The 21,820-nt window shown below is 38.2% G+C and overlaps 1 protein-coding gene across 1 annotated transcript in view; it reads left to right on the forward strand.

Moving 5' to 3' along the window:
• The window catches only part of LOC145997326 (WD repeat-containing protein on Y chromosome-like), a 151,710-nt gene that overhangs the window by 54,164 nt on the left and 75,726 nt on the right, over positions 1-21,820 (forward strand). Inside the window, exons 4-6 of the mRNA XM_083134243.1 lie at positions 2,851-3,170; positions 6,613-6,704; positions 8,339-8,553. Coding sequence (XP_082990369.1) covers positions 2,851-3,170; positions 6,613-6,704; positions 8,339-8,553 — 627 coding nt within the window. The remainder of the gene's footprint in view (positions 1-2,850; positions 3,171-6,612; positions 6,705-8,338; positions 8,554-21,820) is intronic.

The following is a 21,820-nucleotide window of genomic DNA, read 5'->3' on the forward strand; positions in this document are numbered from 1 at the left end:
ATTTCTCATTATTTTCAGCTAAAATATTTAAATTCTGCTTGTCAAACCCCTCGTACCTGATCAAATGATGAAAATCATAATTGGATGCACCATGGCAAAATATAGGGACAAATTTTGGTCTCTGGATCTTAATATTACAGCTATTACACAGGGCCATTAAGAATTTACCATCTGTATGAGAATGGTGATGAACCTTGATATTTGTATCTGAAAATTCAGAATCACATACCGGGCATTTTTCTGCATTGTTGAAATCTTCAATCTGTTTCCCTGTTAAAGGCAACATAGGTTTTGATTTTAATAAGACATTAGATGCTATGTCATGGCACTCATTTTCTATTCTATCTGCAAATTTTTTGATGGCATCTGCTCCCATGTATAAATTTTCTTTACTAACAACACCATCCTGTACAACAACATAACAAAAACTAGAAGGTTCATGTAACTGGTATGATGTACTTGAAGATTCATCAGGATCTGGGCTACAGAATGCAAGAGGTTTGAGATTTGATTCAAAATCACAGACTATATATGCTGGGTGTTCCAACAAGGCTTCAAATTTTTTAAAATTGGCTTTTTCACTTGGATTAGGCATCACCATATAAACAGGTTTATGGTTGCCACAGTATTTCAGATGCTCAATTAACTTGTTTTTAGCAATTTCTGCATTCTGTTCACAAACACCATTCACCATTTTTCTACCACCAAATACAATTAAACATCTTCTACACAACTTGAATATTGTATTGGATTTGTCTAGTTGTTTTCTGACTAAAGCTTCAAGATTATGTATCAGAGTATAATGGTGTGTATCATCCCCTTCAATTAAGAGCAGATCAATCGGAACAGCAGAATGATCATCAAATGTACTGATTCTGAGAGGTGCTATCAAGCAATTGCCACGGCCAGTAGAACAAATATATACATTAATAGATAATTGTTTACCATTGATATTCCTGGCCTTTTTTTCAAATTTATCAATATTCTGAACAGACATTGGATATTCTAAACCCTCCATTGCATCATCAAAATCATTTTCATGCTGTTTATAATAACTTATTCTCTCAGGATCCCTTAAAACTGGATACAAAGCAGCTAAAATACACCACAAAAAGCATTTCTCATCATTATTTTCTATGTTAACCACGGCTCTTTTGTTTTTAATATTGGCAGGTAAAGGCAAATATGTAGATCCTTGTAATGGGTTGAATTCAGAAATATTAACATATAACTTGTGTGAAGATCCGCATAGGCTCCATCCAGACTCTTTTCCAGCAAATTCAGAGTGTTTAATATTCAATTGATCTATCAAACTGCTTATTATTTTGTCTGAATTTGCATTTGAATATACCGGTACAGTTTCTGTTATGTGGGGCTGTGTAAATTTTGTGCCATTTGGCTTCTTATATTGTGTAAACAATTTGAGGGACAGCTTATAAGAGCCATTTTGTGCATTTAGAATTGCCTGCATATCTGGATTTATACTGTTCAAAAAATTCTTAATGTCACATTTTGGCTCTGATACAAAACGGTGATCCCTTAATTGGCCGTTAAAACTGCTATGGATGGGTTCATAGCGTGGCTGCTTTGCTGTTCCAGCATTAACAGGTGTTTCATGCTTCCTTTTCAGACCAGATGTAGATGGTTGTGGGGGCAATGTTGATGACTGTGCAGAGCAAGTACCTTTATGTTTATAAGTGAAGTATTCCAGATTATATTTTCTATGGCATTTAGGGCATATTTTTGGGGGAGTTCTGCATTTGTCTGGATTACAATTCCTTTGATGCCTGGCCCAATTGGGGCTGGTTATATTCTTATTGCATTGATTACAATATTTTTGATTTGGCATTTTTGTTGTTGTTTATTATATAAGATTTCCTGGGGTCCAAATCAAAATTCTATTCTTAATAAAACATATCAGTTGGGTTCAGCAGTGTGTTTTGTATACCTAGTGTGTGTGTGTATGTGTGTATGTGTGTTAATATTTTTGGCTTTGGTATTTATATAAAATTTCTTGGGGTTCAAATCAAAACTCTATACTTAATAAACCTATGACAGGTTGTACAGGATAGCCTACATGCACAAAGATAGAATAAGTATTGATCCACTGAAGCACTGACCTTTCACAATTGCATGTCTGCACAGGCATGTCGTGATGTGCATGGAAAGGCATTGACCTAATACCATGTGTCATGTATTGATCTTGTATAACAAACTAGGGCAAATATAAACCCTTTGTTCAATATATTAGAAAATTCTATATATTGAATCAAACAAACCTATAATTCAATTTATACATATCTGCTATATTTAAAAAAAAATAAGAGGAGCACTGCAACAACACATCTGTACTCCTCAGCCACTCTCACAATACTAACTGATATGTAATACAAAAAACTCTTGCATCATAATTTGTTGCACAACATAATGCAAAAGCTCTTGCATCATAATTTGTTGCACAATGCAAAAGCTCTTGCATCATAATTTGTTGCATAATACAAAAGCTCTTGCATCATAATTTGATGCATAACATGATGCAAGAGCTTAGTTTTAGGTGTGGGCAAAAAAAATATCAAGAGGGGCATATTTTTAACAAGCTTATGGACAACAATCTGACAGAAGTGCCTTTTGTAAGTGTGGACAAATCAATCTGAGGGGGCTCATCATTTCACAGGAACTTCCCGAGGGCATTTTTACAAAAATCTTGGATTAGACGGAGTACCACACTTGAGCAAAAAGCTCATATGGGCATGTTGAGCAAGTTTTAAGTGTAGCCAAATCTGCCTGAGGGGGGTTCATCATTTATCGCGCCAATAATATCACAAATCATACTACTTGTATTCTTCGCAGGTGTCGAAAAGAAGATCCCCAGAAGAGCTATCAGCGCCATGTTCAGCCGCATTGACGCTTACAGGAAGGGCGAGGTGACGTGGCAAGAGATATGCGACTACCTTCTCCAGGAGTCTAGGATGCGCGCCAAGTTCGAGTCCACCAACCGCCGCTTCATCACGTCCACCCCAGCCGACATCCTGCACACCCGAATCTACCACCCGCATGTACCCGTAATCGCGGAGGACCTCGGGCTGCAGCGGGTACTCATGTTCAGCCAGGATGGGACTATCACTTTCTGGGGGTCGAACCTCGACCACAAGAAGACCAAAAGCTTAAAGGTGAGTTTGTAGACTCGCTTCTCTCGGTTCCTTCAATCGCTCCATAAACTATCCAGATTGACTCAGGTATATCTAATACAGGCTCTGTCCGAAATATTAAAAAAAAAAAAAAAAAAAAAACAGGCTTGACGTACGGTCTTGTCGGAAGTGACGTCACCTAGTGCAGTTCCTAAGCGCCAAAAAGCGAGCAATGGAGACCGTAGCGTGGAGCACGCATCGTTGCAGGCTTGAATACTTAACTTGTGCACTTGTTTTTCATTTATTTGAAATCATGGAGGTTGAAAGCCAGCCAGATGTTGGTTGTAGTTCTTCTAATGTGTGGAAAAGTAAATGTAAGAACATTTTAAAATGCTATTTGATTTCTATGGTGAAAAGCCAGTGTTTGTAAAGCGGGAAAAACAATATTTTCTTAGTTTTGTCTACTGATCGTATTTGGCGATGCAGTCGAAGTCCAATTCCAAAGAGTTTCATTTCCAGTCCAAGGCCTCAAGGCTGAACCACAGACTGAACTGCGAGCTCATTTACGAATGATGTTCGTTTCAAGTACGGTCTTGCACCTTTCGGGCATGCCCACAGACGCTCGGTAGAGCCCAAGTGCATTTCAAATGGTAGGTTCACTCCGTCCACCGAGCGGCGCTACTAGTCTATCGAAAATCTTGGAATGATCACAAGCGGTGTTATCAAGGATAATATATATATGGTGCTACTGGATGGCACCTTGAAAATATAAACATTTCTATTTTATTTTTTAAGTATTAGTCTAATGTAGAAAGTATCTGTATTTTGGTTCTATAATATTCATTGTTGTACTTTTTAGATGACAGTCAAAAGTAACTAAATCAATACATTCAGTTCTGATTTACTCATGCTTGAAGATTGGTTTCATAAATCTACTGTTTTTGGTATTCTCACAATTTAATAAAACGGATTAATCATTTTTTTTCTGATTATAGCATTGCGCTTATTTGTGAAACGTACATGTTCAGACAGACCACGAAAGCTCTTCTAAGCTTTTAAACTACATGTGTTGCATGCAACAACTGTTAAAATAAATGGGGATATTTTCTTGCGGGGCGATAGTACGGTAGTAACGCGATAGCGGAAGGATACAGGTAATGCTCATAGAAGAACTTATTGACTAAATGCTGGTTGTAATCAGAAGTTGAATATTCTTTACACAGTTTTGATGAAAATCGTTTTAACAGTGTGTTTCCGACAATGGAGCTGAATGTTAGATGGGATTTATTGATGCATGAAACAGCGAAATCGACGATTACAGCAGCAAAGATTGAAACAGAATGCTGGAGAAGAATTTCTCATTTGGTTTTTCTTCATCGTTGGAAGTAAAAACAGCATGTCTTCATCCTAACTGAAGTATCCCACATGGGGAAACTGCGTTCCACCGATTGTAAGGAATGATTTATATATATTTTCTTTTTCTGCGAGCCCTGTACGCACTACATAGTTTTGATTTTTTTCTACAATATTTTGTTACATTTCGTTTTCTTTTAAGCTGTCTCTTACTTTGTCCCCTATATACACATTCCTCCTCTCCCCCGTTAGTTCTTTTTCCAGTTTTTCTTCCTTCATCCTCGCACCACTTCTCTTTTTCCTGCACTCTCACCAAAAACGCATAAATTTTACTTTACACACACTTACACTATAAAGATGGGTCGGCTCGGCTGGAGCATGATCACTCATTTCGCTGCCTTCTCTAATAGCTTTCCCCCGCCGTTCTCTTACTTCTCCCAGGTATTTCCCCACTTGCTGCCCCGCTTCCTTTATCTTTATTCTGTCGTCTACCACTTCTATCACCTCCCTACCTGTTAAGTTTTTCATCCATTTGTCCCTTAGGTCACGTGTAGAAGGGCAGTTCAGTGTGATATACTCGTCCGTCTCCTCCCCAGCGCACAAAGAACATATAGTTTCCCCTGCTTCGTTTCTCTTTCTTAGTTGCTTCCATCCCCCTAATCTGAACCATGCCAGCGCGCCTCTTTCATTTTTCCCACAACCTTGATATATTTCGCTTTCCCCCATTCTCTTACTCTTAGCTGTTCCCTGATTGAGGTCTTTGTTTGGCAGTCTGCTATTATTTCTTGTCTGTCTATGTCCAGTAACCTGTCTCTGATTTGATTTTCTGTTGAGATGCCCCCCCCCCCCTTTCCTCCCTCTTCCCATACCCAACCCATTCCGCTATTATCATATAGAAGAGATTTTTCACTTCCAGACCCCAGTTGTAAACGTTTTCCTCCCTTGTCTGTATTTCCAAACATTGTCCCCTCAGCGTAGTTTGGCCCTCTTGTGATAATCGCATCCAATATTTAATAACCCTCATCCGTGCTTGTACCGTGTCTCTGTTCAGGCCCAATTCATTGAGGATCCCACAGTTGGCCGTACCTCTGCTTACGCCCATTACTCTAAAATTAGGTTTGTGTGCCAATTATTGTGTTGTCTCCCCTTAACCCCCACAGTTCTACTCCATAGTTTAATGTACCTAATATTATTGATGAATGAGGTTTTGAATGCCCGGGAAAGGCATTTGAGGTGCCTTGTTTATTGTCCTTATGACTTGTTCTATTGCAAGTTTTGTTTTAGTTTTTCTTGCTCTTATGTAGTGTGTTCAGCTCCCTGTCATGGAGAGTGTTTCCCCCAGGTATGTGAAGTTTTTAACCCGCTCGATTAAATCCCCCCCCCCCCCATATGTCCATGTCTCCTGTCTGCTAAATATGTAGCCATTTTTGAAAGCAGTGATTTTCTTGTTTTTTTTAATGTTTACATTCATTTTATATTTGATGCACCCCTCGTATATGCTATCTATGCCCCTTTGTAGACCCTCTATTGTCTCGGACAGGTCCACAAACTCTCCATGGTCGCGTGTGAAGTGATCCTGAGACATCATTGCAACGCGCTTGAAAGGATATCGGCAGTGTTCTGTATGGTTTTGCAGATTACACATTGGTGAACTCCGACGTTGATTCTGCTTTTCGAACAGGAAGAATTACCTCATAAGGACAGCGTTAGGGCAAGTTGCTATGTAGAAACCATGCACCGGAAATTGTAGCAAAGGAAAGTTAAGCATGAACATTTGTATAACTTGGAAGCAGAAAGTTAATTATTACTTGCATTTTCATTTAGACTGTTATATAAAATTGGATGTGAAAAGATTATATTTGAGGATAATATATTATAGCCAACATATGCATTCAAAGGGGTTAAGAGTATTTTTTGTTGTTTGTTCAAACTAAAATTGCAATAATATAGCAGCATCACTATGTAAACATTAAATACCTGTTTTTTCTTTGAATATTTTCACGTTACAGTTCTTCGAGTGATCAATCTGGCTAATATTCAAGACTGAATTTCTTTGCCGGTCTCCATTTAAAAATGCAGTTCTTTCTTGTTAACATGAGCAAACCTTTTAATATTTTCTTTCTTTTTCAAGACTCCGGAAGTGGAGAAAGAACGATCTCTGCCGAAGTGGTACACCGACTTCACGACGATGCCTCAGCTAGGGAAGGCATTGGCGATAACCGGGTGAGCGGCAAACCTTTCCATTAATATGTTTACCTGCTAAGTTTCCAACCCTTTCCAGTAATACAGTTACTATAGTTACTATTGCAACACTAAGACTAAATCAATTTTCATAAAAATAAATTAAGTTTGTGTGTTTAGAGATGAAACTGTATAGGTACGCAAATTTAAACGAAACCTATAGTCGAATAAATTATTTCCCCGCTATGGCGATGTGATATCGTCGTCACTTCGTAATAATCAAGTGGTCCCTGGTTCGATACCCTGTGGAGGCGTATAGTGGTTCTCATCTCTGTAGGTCCAGTCCGGAGTAGCCTACCTGTGCATAAGTAAATTTGAAAAGGAAACCAGAATATACAGGGTGTTTCCGTGACCTTGTTCCAAAATTGCAGGGTGGATGGAGGCTGACCTAAGTACCAATATGAGATAAGGAGCCTCGGTCCGGAAATGAACCATTCCTAAAGTTATGAGACAAAACTATTGGGGGGCTTCCTATGTCAGTGGAATAAAACAAGTGAAATATGCAGCTTGTAGATTTAATAGCCCCTAGCGTCGGTGCGGCCTTGACAGCGTCGCAAGAAGCTCTGTCGCATCTGCAGTAACATCTCCGGAATCATTCTGACGATATTACAGGCAGCAAGGATAGTTGCCAGGAGGGAGTGCAAAGGGTGTTCCTCGGCTCAGCACCCAATCGTCAATCGTTTGAGTGAGGAGGACCTGTTGGCAAAAATTCTGCTATATCGTCAGAACGACTCTTCTTTCGACGCCATTTTGAACACCTACTGTAACGTTTCCTTCGTAGAGTGCTACAGTACTCTGTAGTAACGTCTGTGTTAAATCTACAAGCCGCATGTTTCACTTGTTTTATTCCACTGACATAGGAAGCCCCCCAATAGTTTTGTCTCATAACTTTTTAATGGTTCATTTCCGGACCGAAGTTCCTTATCTCATATTGGTACTTGGGTCAGCCTCCATCCACCCTGCAAGTTTGGAACAAGGTCACGGAAACACCCTGTATTACAACTCAGAGATACATACATCCTTGGCTATACTCGTAACAAGTATATATACATGGGGATTAATTAGATGGAAATATAATATTCTCAGGATATAATTTAACATATTTAAAGTATTATTAATTTTCCTTTTCAGTGTGAAAATAGAGGAAAAGTAAACATTAATTTCGTTATTTGTTACTAGAGAAAGGGACTGAGTTAGTTACTAATTTTAAAGTAACTGGTTACGTTTAACGTTACGCGTATGAAGTAACTGTTACTTGAAGCTGGGTTACAAGTAACTTGATTTGAGTTTTTGTTATTTAGCGTCGCTTTTCTACCACTTTTGGCTAATCGCGAAGTTGAAGATGAGCGAGTGATATATTGAAGTGATGAAGAAACACTCACAAAGAACATCCAGGCCGGGATTCGAATTCGGAACCCCTGACGTCAACAACTTCATCGTCATGTCCGCGATTATCCAAAGTGGTAGAAAAAGCGTCGTAGCGCGACTCCGCCACGAAAGTCGGCTCAAGTTACTTGTTCCTACCTAAAACTGGTATTGTGATGCAAAATCCGAGGTCAAAATATGTACGTAAGAGGTTGCGTCTCAGTCGACTCGATCCAATCTGTTTCTTGCAGGGACAAGGAGCTTCAGATCTTCGACATGCCGTCGCTAACGCCGTCCTGCCAGGTGACCGAGATCCAGATGGTCCCGCTGCGGATGACCGCCTTCGTGCCGGCCAAGGACGAGCTCATCGTGGTCATGGGGGACATGTCGGGGTCCATCATGGTGCTCCACGTGTTGCAGTATGCAAGCACCCTGAGGACTTGGGCGCAGGCGAAGAAAAAGCTGGGTTAGTTTTTCACGTGCACTCTATCCCGGGAGTCTGTGGAGCAAGCGAACGAAAACAAGTCCAATGAACGCGTGAGAGGACAATGTGGTTGCGTCTGCCAGCAGCAGCGGGTACTGCTTCGCTTCGCCCACTCGCTTTCTCCCCTTATGTGCCTTTATAGACGACTTTGCTCCACAGAGTCCCGGGACAATGTATAGTAATCGATTTTTACCATGTAAATGCAAAGGTGGGATTCATTTTAACGCTTGGGGGGCGGGGCTGCAATATTCTGTATTTTCTTATATGTCCTGCACCGTGGTCTGAGGCGCAAGCTTTGGATTCCGGTTATGGGCAACGCCACGTAACAAATTTTCCTCAGATTTCGACCTGTGTATGGGACCGGTGGCCAAGCACCATCGTGATGAAACCGGGGAGCCACGATTGAGTAGCGTAACCCGGTCATGAAAACCTACGACGACGACGACTGAGGGGTTCGTCGTGCTGACCACACGTCAGCCCGTAACTGGTGAGCCCGGCAGTTGGAAGGTAGGCCCTGGCACTCACGGGCTGATACGTCACGGGTTATGTTGTTACGAGGGTTGCTATTTATGTATCCGGAATAATAAGATAGAAAAAAAAATATGTATCATTAATTTTTTTTAAATTATTATTATTATTATTATTTTTTTTTTTTCAAAATATTCTCCATGATGATCGATGCACTTTTGCATACGTGCAATTCTCACAGCACTTTGTCCATTCCGATTGAGGTATCTCGAAAACATGCATTTTGAACGCATCAATCGCTTCTTTTGGCGTCGAAAATCGTTGACCACGTAGCTTATTCTTCACGTACGGGAACAAAAAGAAATCATTGGGTGCTGAATCAGGGCTATACGGCGGATGACCCATCAATTCAATGTTTTTTACCGGTGAAATACTGAGTTGTTTGGACCGATGTGTGACAACTCGCATTGTCATGGTGAAGAATGATCCTGCGTCGCTGGTTGTTTTTTTCTGATTTCTCCAAAGACTTCTGGCAAACAAATGGTTGTGTACCATTCAGAATTGACGGTTCTACGATTCTCTAGTGGCACTGTAGCCACATGTCTATTTCCCCCCCCCCCAAAAAAAAACAAAAACAGGCGACCATTTGCTTCGAAGTGCTTCTTGCACGAACAACTTTCGTTGGGTTTGGCTCATCTTGGCACACCCACACCGTCGACTGCTGTTTGCTTTCGGGCTCATATGCATACATCCAAGATTCGTCACCTGTGTAGATGTTACACACGACTTTTAAAGCACCACGATTGTATTTTGTGAGTATTTGTTTGCACCAATCGACACGAGCCTTTTTTTGAACGATTGTCAAATTATGCGGTATCCAACGCGAACAAATCTTCTTCACGGCTAAATGTTCATGCAATATCTTATGTATGCTAGTCATACTAATGCCCAGGGATGCCTCAATCTCACGATATGTCACATGACGATCTTGCATTATCAGTTCCCGCACAGCATCAATGTTTTCTGGCACAACAACCGATTTTGGACGGCCTTCTTTAGATTCGTCCGTGAGCGAACGACGGCCACGATTGAATTCACTAAATCAGTGATATACAGTGCTTTTAGATGGTGCTTCATCGCCAAAAGTCGAAGTGAGTTGATCGATGCACTGTTGTTGAGATAACCCACGTCGAAAGTCGTAGAAAATCATGGCTCGAAAATGTTCTCGAGTTATTCCATTGTTGGCCTCCGATGAAATTTTCAAGTCCTGTAACAAACAAAAATAGCATCCGTAAGCACAACGTTCTGGGTACATATACCATAGAAAGTTCTAACTTTACGATTGATATATTATGTTACCTAGCAACATTAGTGTTGCCAGTTCCGGATACATAAATAGCAACCTATGTATTATAAACGAGTCATGAGGATATGACGTAACAACATTGGTACGCGGATCAAGGAAGTGTTCATAGTAACCATTGGTAACCAAGGGGTGCAGGACAAGGGAACCACCGATCAGTGGGCCTCAAGAATTGTAGGGATTCAATTTTCATAAGCCGACCTCCGTGGCGGAGTGGTTAGCACAGCGCGCTGCGACGTCACGGGTCCCAGATTCGAATCCCGACGTGGGCATGGATGTTCTTTGTGAGTGTCCTTTCATAAATTGCATTACTCATCCTCGTCGTCGCGATTAGCCAAAAGTGGCGTAATTCAATCAATTTTCACGAGCTGAAGGATATGTTTTGTACTATTCAACTTTGAAAATTGAACACATCGAACACTTGGTCGAAGATGTTCTAAATTTCCGTTTTACCATGTAACATGTAGCAATGACTGCTTATCCTCAAAATAAAACCAGTTTCATTCAGGAGGAATTTTAAATAAATTCAATTCCGGTCCAGTAGAGAAAATCAGCAAGGGTAAATGGGTTCTGGACCGTAAACAACCCTGATCTCATTCTCTTAGATATGTTCGTTCCCTTGAAAATACAGTGCTTCGTAAATAGTTTCTTTTATTGCCTATAAAACGAGCATGTTTTATTTTTATCCAAAATCCTTGTTAGGGGCTTCATAAAAATAAGCTCCGATTTTCCACTCGCCAAAAATCACCACCCTTAGAAATTTCTCAACTTAGTTATTCGTCTCTTAGTATTCAAACAAGCCAGTAGATGTCAGGAAAGTAGGAATGAATGTGTGGTGCCATCTATTGTCCAAAGACGTAACTACCTTCTCTAACGTTTTTCTTCCCTGCTCATATGCAGAGGTAAGAGATTGACAAAATCTCTCAGGATTTTAATAAACAACCACCCTCCGATAGGTACCACGAAAGCCGATTAAACGTAAGCATTACTGCACGGCAAGAAATTTTGACCAACTGAATTCTGATCGCTGCGTTTCCAAAGCAATAAAACAAGAACCATCGCAGTTGGCAAAAAGCTTTTCCGTTTCTAAATAGACTGGCAACATTGAGCGGCAGTAACGTGGTTTGATTTCATAGTGCCTTTTAGTGTATATATTTATTCACTTCTGACCTACTTTACAGATTTATTTCGCATATAATGATCAGGACCTGACATACAGTGGTGGTAGCCTCCAGTGAAATACCCTCTCCCCTTCTCTTGTACAAAAGTTAGAAGGAAAAGCTTTATTATTACCGCATTAGCCAATAATTCTGGTCAAATACATATAACATCCATTTGGAAGAGAACGAGGCCATAGCATTAGCATTTACCGAACCTTTCCATACAATCTTCGGATAACACTTGGAGCCGTGAGGACATCATATGACGTCGTCCTAGTCTGGTACGTCACTTATTTTAAAATTCCCGCGAAATTAGGATCCATTCATATGTTAGTAAATGATTGGCAGATCGTTTCATTAATACTTAACACGAGCGGCTAGGGACAGCATTAGCAACTTGGAAATACATGCTAACAGAACCAAACCTGGCCTGCCTAATCTATCCACGCAGACATATAATAGCTTAAATAAGCATGCAAAAACATGTTAGGCAGTTTAAATTTTGTCTATTTAAGCTATTAATGGTATATGCATACGTGGATGCATGTATTTGCCAAGGTGCTAATGCTGTCCCTAGCCGCTCGTATCATTAACTCCCTTAGTTCTGTAAATTGTCAACAGATGATAAATGCAGCAAGGTACAAAGTATTTATCACATCTATACAGCCTGTTCCATAGTACCATTAGGAAGCTCATATGAACATTATGGAAATTACTTCAGACATTTTGTACACCTCTGAAAATACTTTGTAATATTATATAACTTTATTGTGCAGTCTTGGAAAGAATAACTTCCCCCATAAGGCTACTGGTATTAAGGCTTCATGAGGGAAGTATTTTTTCTTGACCACAAATTTTTATATCTGTCATGGATCATGGATTTTTTGTGTTAGAAAGTATTATAACAGCTGAATGTTTCTTTACTATCGGATAATCATTTTGAAAAACTAAATATGCTGACCAAGGCAGTAATTTATTTTATTAAAAACATAAACTAAACGTTTAGTTTATGTTTTTAATAAAATAAATTACTGCCTTGGTCAGCATATTTAGTTTTTCATAATCATGGAAACAAGGCTTAATGGTGTTATAATCATTTTGAGTATTTAGTGTATAAGAGCAGGGGTCCAAATTCTTTTGGTTTCCGAAAGAGGGGAGGAGGCATCTAAAATTCACACATGTTGATTAGAGATAACACGTAGTATGAATTAGGCTCTTTTTTACGGCAAGGGTGTATAGCACTGGTGTACCCAGAATTCTTTTCGGGTGGGGGATACACAAGAAAACATTTCCTAATTACCATTTTTTAACCTTCCTCTTGAAAGTTGTTCAAAGATAGAAACAGAAATCGGGGGATATTTTAAGAACGGTTTGCATTTACTTACAACTTTGGTTCTTCCGAATTCTTTGTTGTTTTCTTTCGAAAATGCTGATTTCTCAAAATTTTGGAGGGAGTGTATTTGGCGATTAGTGCTACGCCCCTTGTGGGTACGTACTTACATGTTATTTACCACGGCTACAGATATCTTAATCTCAGGGGATAGGTTCTTTTATTTGAGAATTCCAAATAAGAAAGCGTTTTATAGCCAAGAGGATATAGTTAAATGCGGATCTATATTCTGATAACAATACAAAATACAGAGAAATATATATATGTATAATCGACAAGGCCTCTTCTTCTTTTCTTCTTTTATCATCAAAAGGCTTCTTCTTCTTTTAATATGGAAAAGGCTTCTTCTTCTTTTAAATGGCTTCTTCTTTTAAAAGGCTTCTTCTTCTTTTATTATCAAAAAGCTTCTTCTTCTTTAAAGGGCTTCTTCTTCTTTTAAAAAGCTTCTTCTTCTTTTAATATGGAAAGGCTTCTTCTTCTTTTATTATCAACAAGGCTTCTTCTTCTTTGATTATCGTAAGGCTTCTTCTTCTTTTATTATCAAAAGGCTTCTTCTTCTTTTATTATCAATTTCTTCTATGAACAAAATATATGCATGTCTTCTTCTTTCTTCTATTTACAAAAAATAGTCATTCCCTTTTTTATTCATCGCTGTTCTTATTTCCTCTATTCATATCAATTCTTATTTCTTCTTTCAGCAGCAATTCTTATTATCTTCTATATTCCGCCGAGATATTCTTATATTCTCGATAAATTCTTCTATTTATTCTTTCCGCAGCAAATTCTTATTTCTTCTATTCTTCTTTGCCACTGGAAAAGAATCTTATTTCTTTCATTTATCGCAAATATTTCTCTTTACCGTATCTCTTCTCAATAATATAGACAAATCATTATGCTGCATTCCTTGTAGAGAATTGAACCAAAGCTATAGAGGATTCTTAGGGGCGTCTAATCTGACAACAGCGCCACCTCCTATTTAACGACCAAAGGGGAATAACCAGGATCGCTAATAGCAAGCGCTGCCAATGGCCCAGTGCGACTAAGAAAAAGCGCAACCGAAAAGTGCTTCGGGGCGTCTAATTTGACAACAGCGCCACCGGGGACAAACAACCAAAACACTGACGATGTTCTCCTCGTCAGGAAAATAAAAAGAGATAGATTTCTGAATTCGTTCGTTTACTTAATAACCTTCCTAAACGTTTCATATGCGGCCATATTCTTAATTCTTTTAATTTACTATATACAACATTCTATTTATTTCTTTTATAGTATTTGAACTCTTCTTTTATATATTTCTCAATTTACTATAATATATATAATTCCTCTTCTTCTCTCTAAGTTTTTTATAATTTCCTTTGCTCCTCTTTATATAGCGTGCTGCCATCTCTCGTCGATTCCGAGAAACCATTCCTCCTTGCAACTTTCATTGTGTCATCTAAACTGGCACGTGACACAATATCCTTGAGGATGAAAATTTATATATTGGAAAGTTCATTTGTAAATTTATAAATTTTTCCCTCGTTCTATGTGACTTCTCTTACTGTTTCTATTATTCATTAACCAAGCTCTTTTTTACTTCCTCCGTGCAGTTGTACCTCCGGATATTCTCCAGGTTCTCCCTTCTCTCTATCTTTGTTTCTGTATGCTTTACTACCGCTGTGTTCCGAAACAAATTCATGACTTCGTATGGACCTTCATATATGAAGAACAATTTCTTGATTGCTTTCTCTGATGCTTTGCTCATTGGGTGTGTTTTGCAAAATACTAAGTCTCCCTTTTTTAATTTTATTTTCGTACCATTCTCTGCTTTCTTGTTGATTTTCTTCATTCTCTTAATGTATATGTCTAGTAATACTTCCTTAGTCTCTTCTTTGGATATTACTTCCCTCGGCCAATCAAATTCCTTGAAGATTCCGGGTTCTTCCATATATCCCAGAAACAATTCAGCTGCACTCTTCTTTGTTTCCTCAGATATAGAGTTATTTATCCATCTTATGGTTCTGTTAACTGCTGTAGACCACTTCGTATGATTGTCATGACATAACATTCTTAGAATTCTTACTATTTCCCCGTTATATCTCTCTATCGGGTTCGAACGTGGATGATACCTAGTAACGTTTATCATCTTAATTCCTTTAAACTTCAAGTAATCTTTAAAGTATTCCGATACAAATTGTGTACCATTGTCCGTTAGAATTTTTAATGGAACTCCATAGTGTTTGACAAATCCTTCTTCTAAATATTTTACTATCTCCTTTGCTGTAGCCTTCTTGAGGTTATAACATATTACAAACTTACTGCACACGTCGACGCATGTGAGAATATATGTAAATCCTCGCGATCTTGGGAGAGGTCCAATCAGATCTATATATATCATATCTAGAGGATTTTTTGCAGTTACGTGTAACTCTTCTCTTTCCATTTTTAATTTTGAAGGTTTAGTTCTTATACATAACATACAGTTTCTTACATGATCCACCACGTCTCTCTTCATACACTTCCAGAAGAAAAATCTCCGGGCAAGTCTCAATGTTTTATCGATCCGGAAATGTCCAGACTTCTCATGCACTTCTGCGAGTACTTTTTTAATTAGTGCTCCAGGTACGCAGAGTTGCACTTGATTAGATTTCTCTATGCTTACTCTAAAAATCATTCCTTCCTTAATTACATATTTTCCTTCTATCTTTGCTCTTCTCATTTTCTTTTCGTTTTCATTTCTATCTCCATTCAAAACATTTAGGATGCCACTTAATTCTTCATCTTTCTTCATGCTTTCTATCCATTCCTGTCTGGATATGTTCCCGAGTTCTTCATCCATGATGGCGTTTATGGATAACTTTAACACTTCCTCCGGTTCCTGCGTCATATGTAAAGGGGATCTACTTAAGGCATCTGCAATTTTGTTGTCCTTTCCTTTAATATCCACTATTTCAAAACTGTATTCCTGGAGAAGTAATGCCCATCTTGTCAAGCGAGGATTCCATTGCCTTGCAGAGTTTAACCATATAAAACTCTTATGGTCACAAAGAATTTTAAATTTTCTTCCTTTCAAGTAAACAGCAAACTTTTCAATACCGAATATAATGGCCAAACATTCCAGTTCGCTAATGGTATACGCCCTTTCGAACGCCTTCAGTGCACGACTCGCATATTGAATTACAACATCTTCTCCATCCTCGGTTTTCTGGAAGAAAAATCCCCCTAGACCTATATTTGATGCGTCTGTTCCAATGATGAAAAGTCTTTTAAAATCTGGCTGGCCTATAGCTGGACTAGATGTTAGGTCTTCTTTTAGTACATTAAAAGCCTTTTCCTCCTCTTGTGCCCATTTCCATTTCACCTCCTTTCTCAAAAGATCGTATAAAGGCTTGGCCTTTGAAGCGAAATTCCTAATAAATTTGCTCCTCCAATTGCATATCCCTAAGAATCTTTGCAATTGTTTCCTGGTTGTAGGCTTTGGAAAACATATTATAGCCTCATTTTTATCGCTACAAAGTCTTACGTTTCCTCCAGACACTATATGCCCTAGGAACTTGATTTCTTTCTTCGCAAACGAACATTTTTCTAACTTAACAGTAAGTCCTGCTTCTTTCAATTTACATAAAACCCAGTCTATTTTGCTTATATGATCCATCCAGTCCTTTGAATGTATACACATATCATCTACATATATTGCTAACCATGACTTTGTTTCTAGACCAAATATTCTGTTTAGCGCCGTTGTAAATGCCGACACCGATGAATTTAGTCCGTAAGGTAGTCTTTTAAATTGCAATAACCTGGATCCATATCTAAATGCTGTGTATTTTCTAGACTTTTCTTCAATCTCCACCTGGAAGTATCCTAGCGTTAAATCAAAAGATGTGAAGTACTTACTTCCCGCAAATGAATGCAATAACTCATTAATTTTTTCTACTTGATTTCGTGGTAGTAATACATGCTTATTGAGCTCTCTCAGATCCAAAACAGGTCTCACGCCTCCGTTTGGCTTATCCACTACGTGCATGGGGCTTATGTGAATACTATTTGAATCTTCTATGATATCCCAGTCTAGCCATTTCTGTAGTTCTTCTTCAACAGCTTTCCTCTTGGTAAAAGGTATAGAATATTGCCTAGATACTATGGGCTGATTTGTGTCTACCTCTATTTCATATGAATACACATTCGTAAGTCCAGGTCGCTGGCTAAATAAATTCCTATGCTTGACAAGTACATTTCTCAATTCTCTTCTCTCGTTTTCCGAGATTTCTATGCATTCGCTCACTTTATCTTGTATTTCTTTAACGGACGCCACGTTTTCATTTTCTTTTTTCTTTATTTCTCTATGTTTATCTTCGTCGTATTCACTTTCTTTATACATAACGTCCCTATTGTTAACCACAAGACCTTGTTTTCGAACACACATTTCTTTTGTTGACTCGTCACACATTGTCTCCATAGGGATATCAAGTCTACACGACTCTTCCAATTCAACATTTAACCTTCTCTCTTTGACATGAATGTGCCCATCATACTTTTCTAGGCAAGACACTCCTAAAATAATCTCACACCGTAATCCTTTCACCACTAAGAAATTTACTGAGAAATTTTCACCTTGAATATTCATCATGATTTTTATTGATCCCTGTATCTTGTATTCATCCTTGCCGGCTGCCATGACCAATCTAATCCTGTCTTTCTCGCATGTATCTAATCTATCTTGCGGGTACTTCTCTCTTATTTTCTTCCAGCATTCGTAACTCATGACTTCCACTACGCTTCCACAATCTACCGAACATTTAACTTCCAGTTCTATTATTTTAGCTTTAACATAAAACGTTCTCCCAGGATTTAGTCTTCCAAAGTCTGGTTTCCCTACTAAACATAATTCTAAACTGTCGCTGGGTTTCTCTATTGTTTCTCCCCTCATTTCATGTTCCTTTTCATTAGCTCTCACACCTGGGGATTGCTGCAAGAGCATTACATGTTTGACGCTCGATTATTCTGGGCGTTCTCCAAATGTTCTCCTCCGTGCGATCTTTCTTGGAACCTTCTTCCATCAGTACAATAGCTTCTTGTTAGCTCCATTGCCTCGTTTCTCTCTTCGTCCTGAGATATATTTCTTCTCTCAGTTTCATCATTGGATGCTCGTCCATTCTGCTGTCTTTCTTCTCTTTCCTCTCTCCATCTAGGACTTCCCCTTCTGCCATATCTTTGGAACCTATTTCGGCCTCTATATGTTCTATCATATCCCTGGTACCTTCCATCTCCAACAAACTCTTGATTCCTGACGTGATCGTTCCTATTTCTCAAGTTGGTTCCTCTTCCTCTATCCTGGCCCTGACCTCTCAAATCCAGATTTCTAACCTCGAGCTCTTGTCTTCGGAACTTTTGCCTGTTGCTATTATCTTCGTCATCATAACGCCTCTTTGAATAAGGTCGACCATCCCTGTCATTCCTCTCTCTATCCCAAGAGTTTTGAGTTTTCTTCAACATATCTTCTGTCCTTAGGTATTCTATTAAATCATCCACTTTCTTTATTTTCACCGCTGCTATGGCTCTTTGGATTCTTACTGGTAGCGTTTGGATTACTTGTTTCACTAATTCCTCTTCACTGCATCCTTCTTTCAAATTCTTAAAGCTTCTCAAGTTTTCCCATGTACGTTCCTCCAGACTTTCAATTTTCGACCAGTCGATGTGTTTTCGTTTTAAGGCTTCCAATTGCCTTTCCTTGATGTCTTTGCTACAATAGTAATCTAAAAACTTTCTACTGAATTCTCGAAAGTCTTTGAATTTGTGTTGGTTTAATTGGTACCACCCGGCTGCTGACTGTTCGAAACACGTGTCAATGAGCTTTCTTCTTTTATCTCTTTCTTGATATAAGTCTCTTCCTCGCTGCATCGAAAGCTAGGTCTATCTTTCCTTTCTTTTACTGATATATCTTACCTAATCTTCTTTCCACTTCTTCCATTCTCTTCTCTGTCTTATCCATCCTGGATACTGTTTCGTTTATTTTTCTATCCATTTCCTTTCCTCTCTTATTTGCTGCATTCATTTTGGTTCGATTTTCCACAATCTCCTTTTCTATTCTCAGAGTTTTTTCTTGAGCTTCTTGAAATCCATGCGAGTTTTCTTCTCTGAGTTTTAGAACTTCCCTTTCGATTCTATTATTCACTTCCAAACTTCTATCTTCTATCAGGAGCTTAGCTTCCTCTATCTTGCTTTAGTTTTCTTTTATTCTTGAAACAGCTAGTCCTATTTGAGATTTACTTTCAACCAGCTTTCTCTCCTAATTTTCGTTCCTTTGTTTATTTTCCTCTCTGAGATTCGAAACCTCCTCTTCTATTCTTCTATTTGTATCTAAACTTGTACTCTCGATTAACAGCGTTGTTTCTTCTATCTTTCTTTCCAAGGATTTTCTATTTCCTTCACACGTTTCATTCAATCTCAAGAACATCTCATGGGTTTCGGATCTCGAGGCTTCCAATTTCCTGCTATTTTCCTCGAGCCTTTCTTCCATCTTTTTATTACTTTCTTCCAACTTTCTACTATTCTCTTTTAATTCTCTACTATTTTCATCTATCTTTTCTTCGAGCTTTCTTTCTAATCTTCTGCTATTTTCTTCCATCTGTGCTTTTAATTCTCTATTATTCTCTTTTGCTTCTCTGCTATTTTCATCTATCTTTTTACTATTCTCATCCGCCTTCCTATTATTCTCGTCCGCCTTCCTATTATTCTCGTCCGCCTTCCTATTATTCTCGTCCATTTTTTTATTACTTTCTTCTATCTGCATTGATAACTTCTGGAACATTTCTATTATGTTCACCTCTTCCGTCCTCTTTGGTTTTTCCTTCATTTTCTCTTCTTCCTTTTCCCTTTTCTTCTCTTCTTTTTCATTTATCCTTTCTTCCTTGCAATTTTTGCATACGTAATCTCCTCTTTCACTTATTCCTATGAACTTTTCTCTTCTTATCTTCTCACATAGCCAATGTTTCATTTCTTTGCATGAGCTGCACAGGATAGTTTCTTCCTTATTTCCCTCTTCTCCACAGCAGTTTAATATTTCCTTTCTGTCTTCCATTATAGTTTCTCTGTCCTCGTCCTCGACTTTATTTTCTTCCTCCATTTTGGCTTTCTCTCTTTGCTTTCTTATTCACAAATCTGATAGCCCCACGTTGGGCGCCACTAATGCTACGCCCCTTGTGGGTACGTACTTACATGTTATTTACCACGGCTACAGATATCTTAATCTCAGGGGATAGGTTCTTTTATTTGAGAATTCCAAATAAGAAAGCGTTTTATAGCCAAGAGGATATAGTTAAATGCGGATCTATATTCTGATAACAATACAAAATACAGAGAAATATATATATATATATATATATATATATATATATATATATATATATATATATATATATGTATAATCGACAAGGCTTCTTCTTCTTTTCTTCTTTTAATATGGAAAAGGCTTCTTCTTCTTTTAAATGGCTTCTTCTTTTAAAAGGCTTCTTCTTCTTTTATTATCAAAAAGCTTCTTCTTCTTTAAAGGGCTTCTTCTTCTTTTAAAAAGCTTCTTCTTCTTTTAATATGGAAAGGCTTCTTCTTCTATTATCAACAAGGCTTCTTCTTCTTTGATTATCGTAAGGCTTCTTCTTCTTTTATTATCAAAAGGCTTCTTCTTCTTTTATTATCAATTTCTTCTATGAACAAAATATATGCATGTCTTCTTCTTTCTTCTATTTACAAAAAATAGTCATTCCCTTTTTTATTCATCGCTGTTCTTATTTCCTCTATTCATATCAATTCTTATTTCTTCTTTCAGCAGCAATTCTTATTATCTTCTATATTCCGCCGAGATATTCTTATATTCTCGATAAATTCTTCTATTTATTCTTTCCGCAGCAAATTCTTATTTCTTCTATTCTTCTTTGCCACTGGAAAAGAATCTTATTTCTTTCATTTATCGCAAATATTTCTCTTTACCGTATCTCTTCTCAATAATATAGACAAATCATTATGCTGCATTCCTTGTAGAGAATTGAACCAAAGCTATAGAGGATTCTTAGGGGCGTCTAATCTGACAACAGCGCCACCTCCTATTTAACGACCAAAGGGGAATAACCAGGATCGCTAATAGCAAGCGCTGCCAATGGCCCAGTGCGACTAAGAAAAAGCGCAACCGAAAAGTGCTTCGGGGCGTCTAATTTGACAACAGCGCCACCGGGGACAAACAACCAAAACACTGACGATGTTCTCCTCGTCAGGAAAATAAAAAGAGATAGATTTCTGAATTCGTTCGTTTACTTAATAACCTTCCTAAACGTTTCATATGCGGCCATATTCTTAATTCTTTTAATTTACTATATACAACATTCTATTTATTTCTTTTATAGTATTTGAACTCTTCTTTTATATATTTCTCAATTTACTATAATATATATAATTCCTCTTCTTCTCTCTAAGTTTTTTATAATTTCCTTTGCTCCTCTTTATATAGCGTGCTGCCATCTCTCGTCGATTCCGAGAAACCATTCCTCCTTGCAACTTTCATTGTGTCATCTAAACTGGCACGTGACATTAGCTATAAGTGGCAGAAGAGCGAAGTAAAATAAAACAAATCAATGAATCAAAAGTCTAGTTTTTGAAGATAATTGAATAATATGTCACATAAATTGCAACTTTCTAATTCTTCTAAAACTAATCTCTGTGGCTCAACAGCCCTCGAAGGACAAGGGCCTGCGAGAGCGGCTTTTTCATTGGGTGACCCGTGGTCATCGCATCGGGTCCCATCGATGCTGTTTCTGGCTTTCGTGACAGGAGTCGCTAGTTCTTCTTTCCAAATAGCTTCCCAATTGTCCTCACGACGCTGGTTTGAAACTGAAATTT

Source organism: Lepisma saccharinum, chromosome 13 (genome assembly GCF_977018435.1).
Source record: "Lepisma saccharinum chromosome 13, izLepSacc3.1, whole genome shotgun sequence".
Lineage (NCBI taxonomy): Eukaryota > Metazoa > Arthropoda > Insecta > Zygentoma > Lepismatidae > Lepisma > Lepisma saccharinum.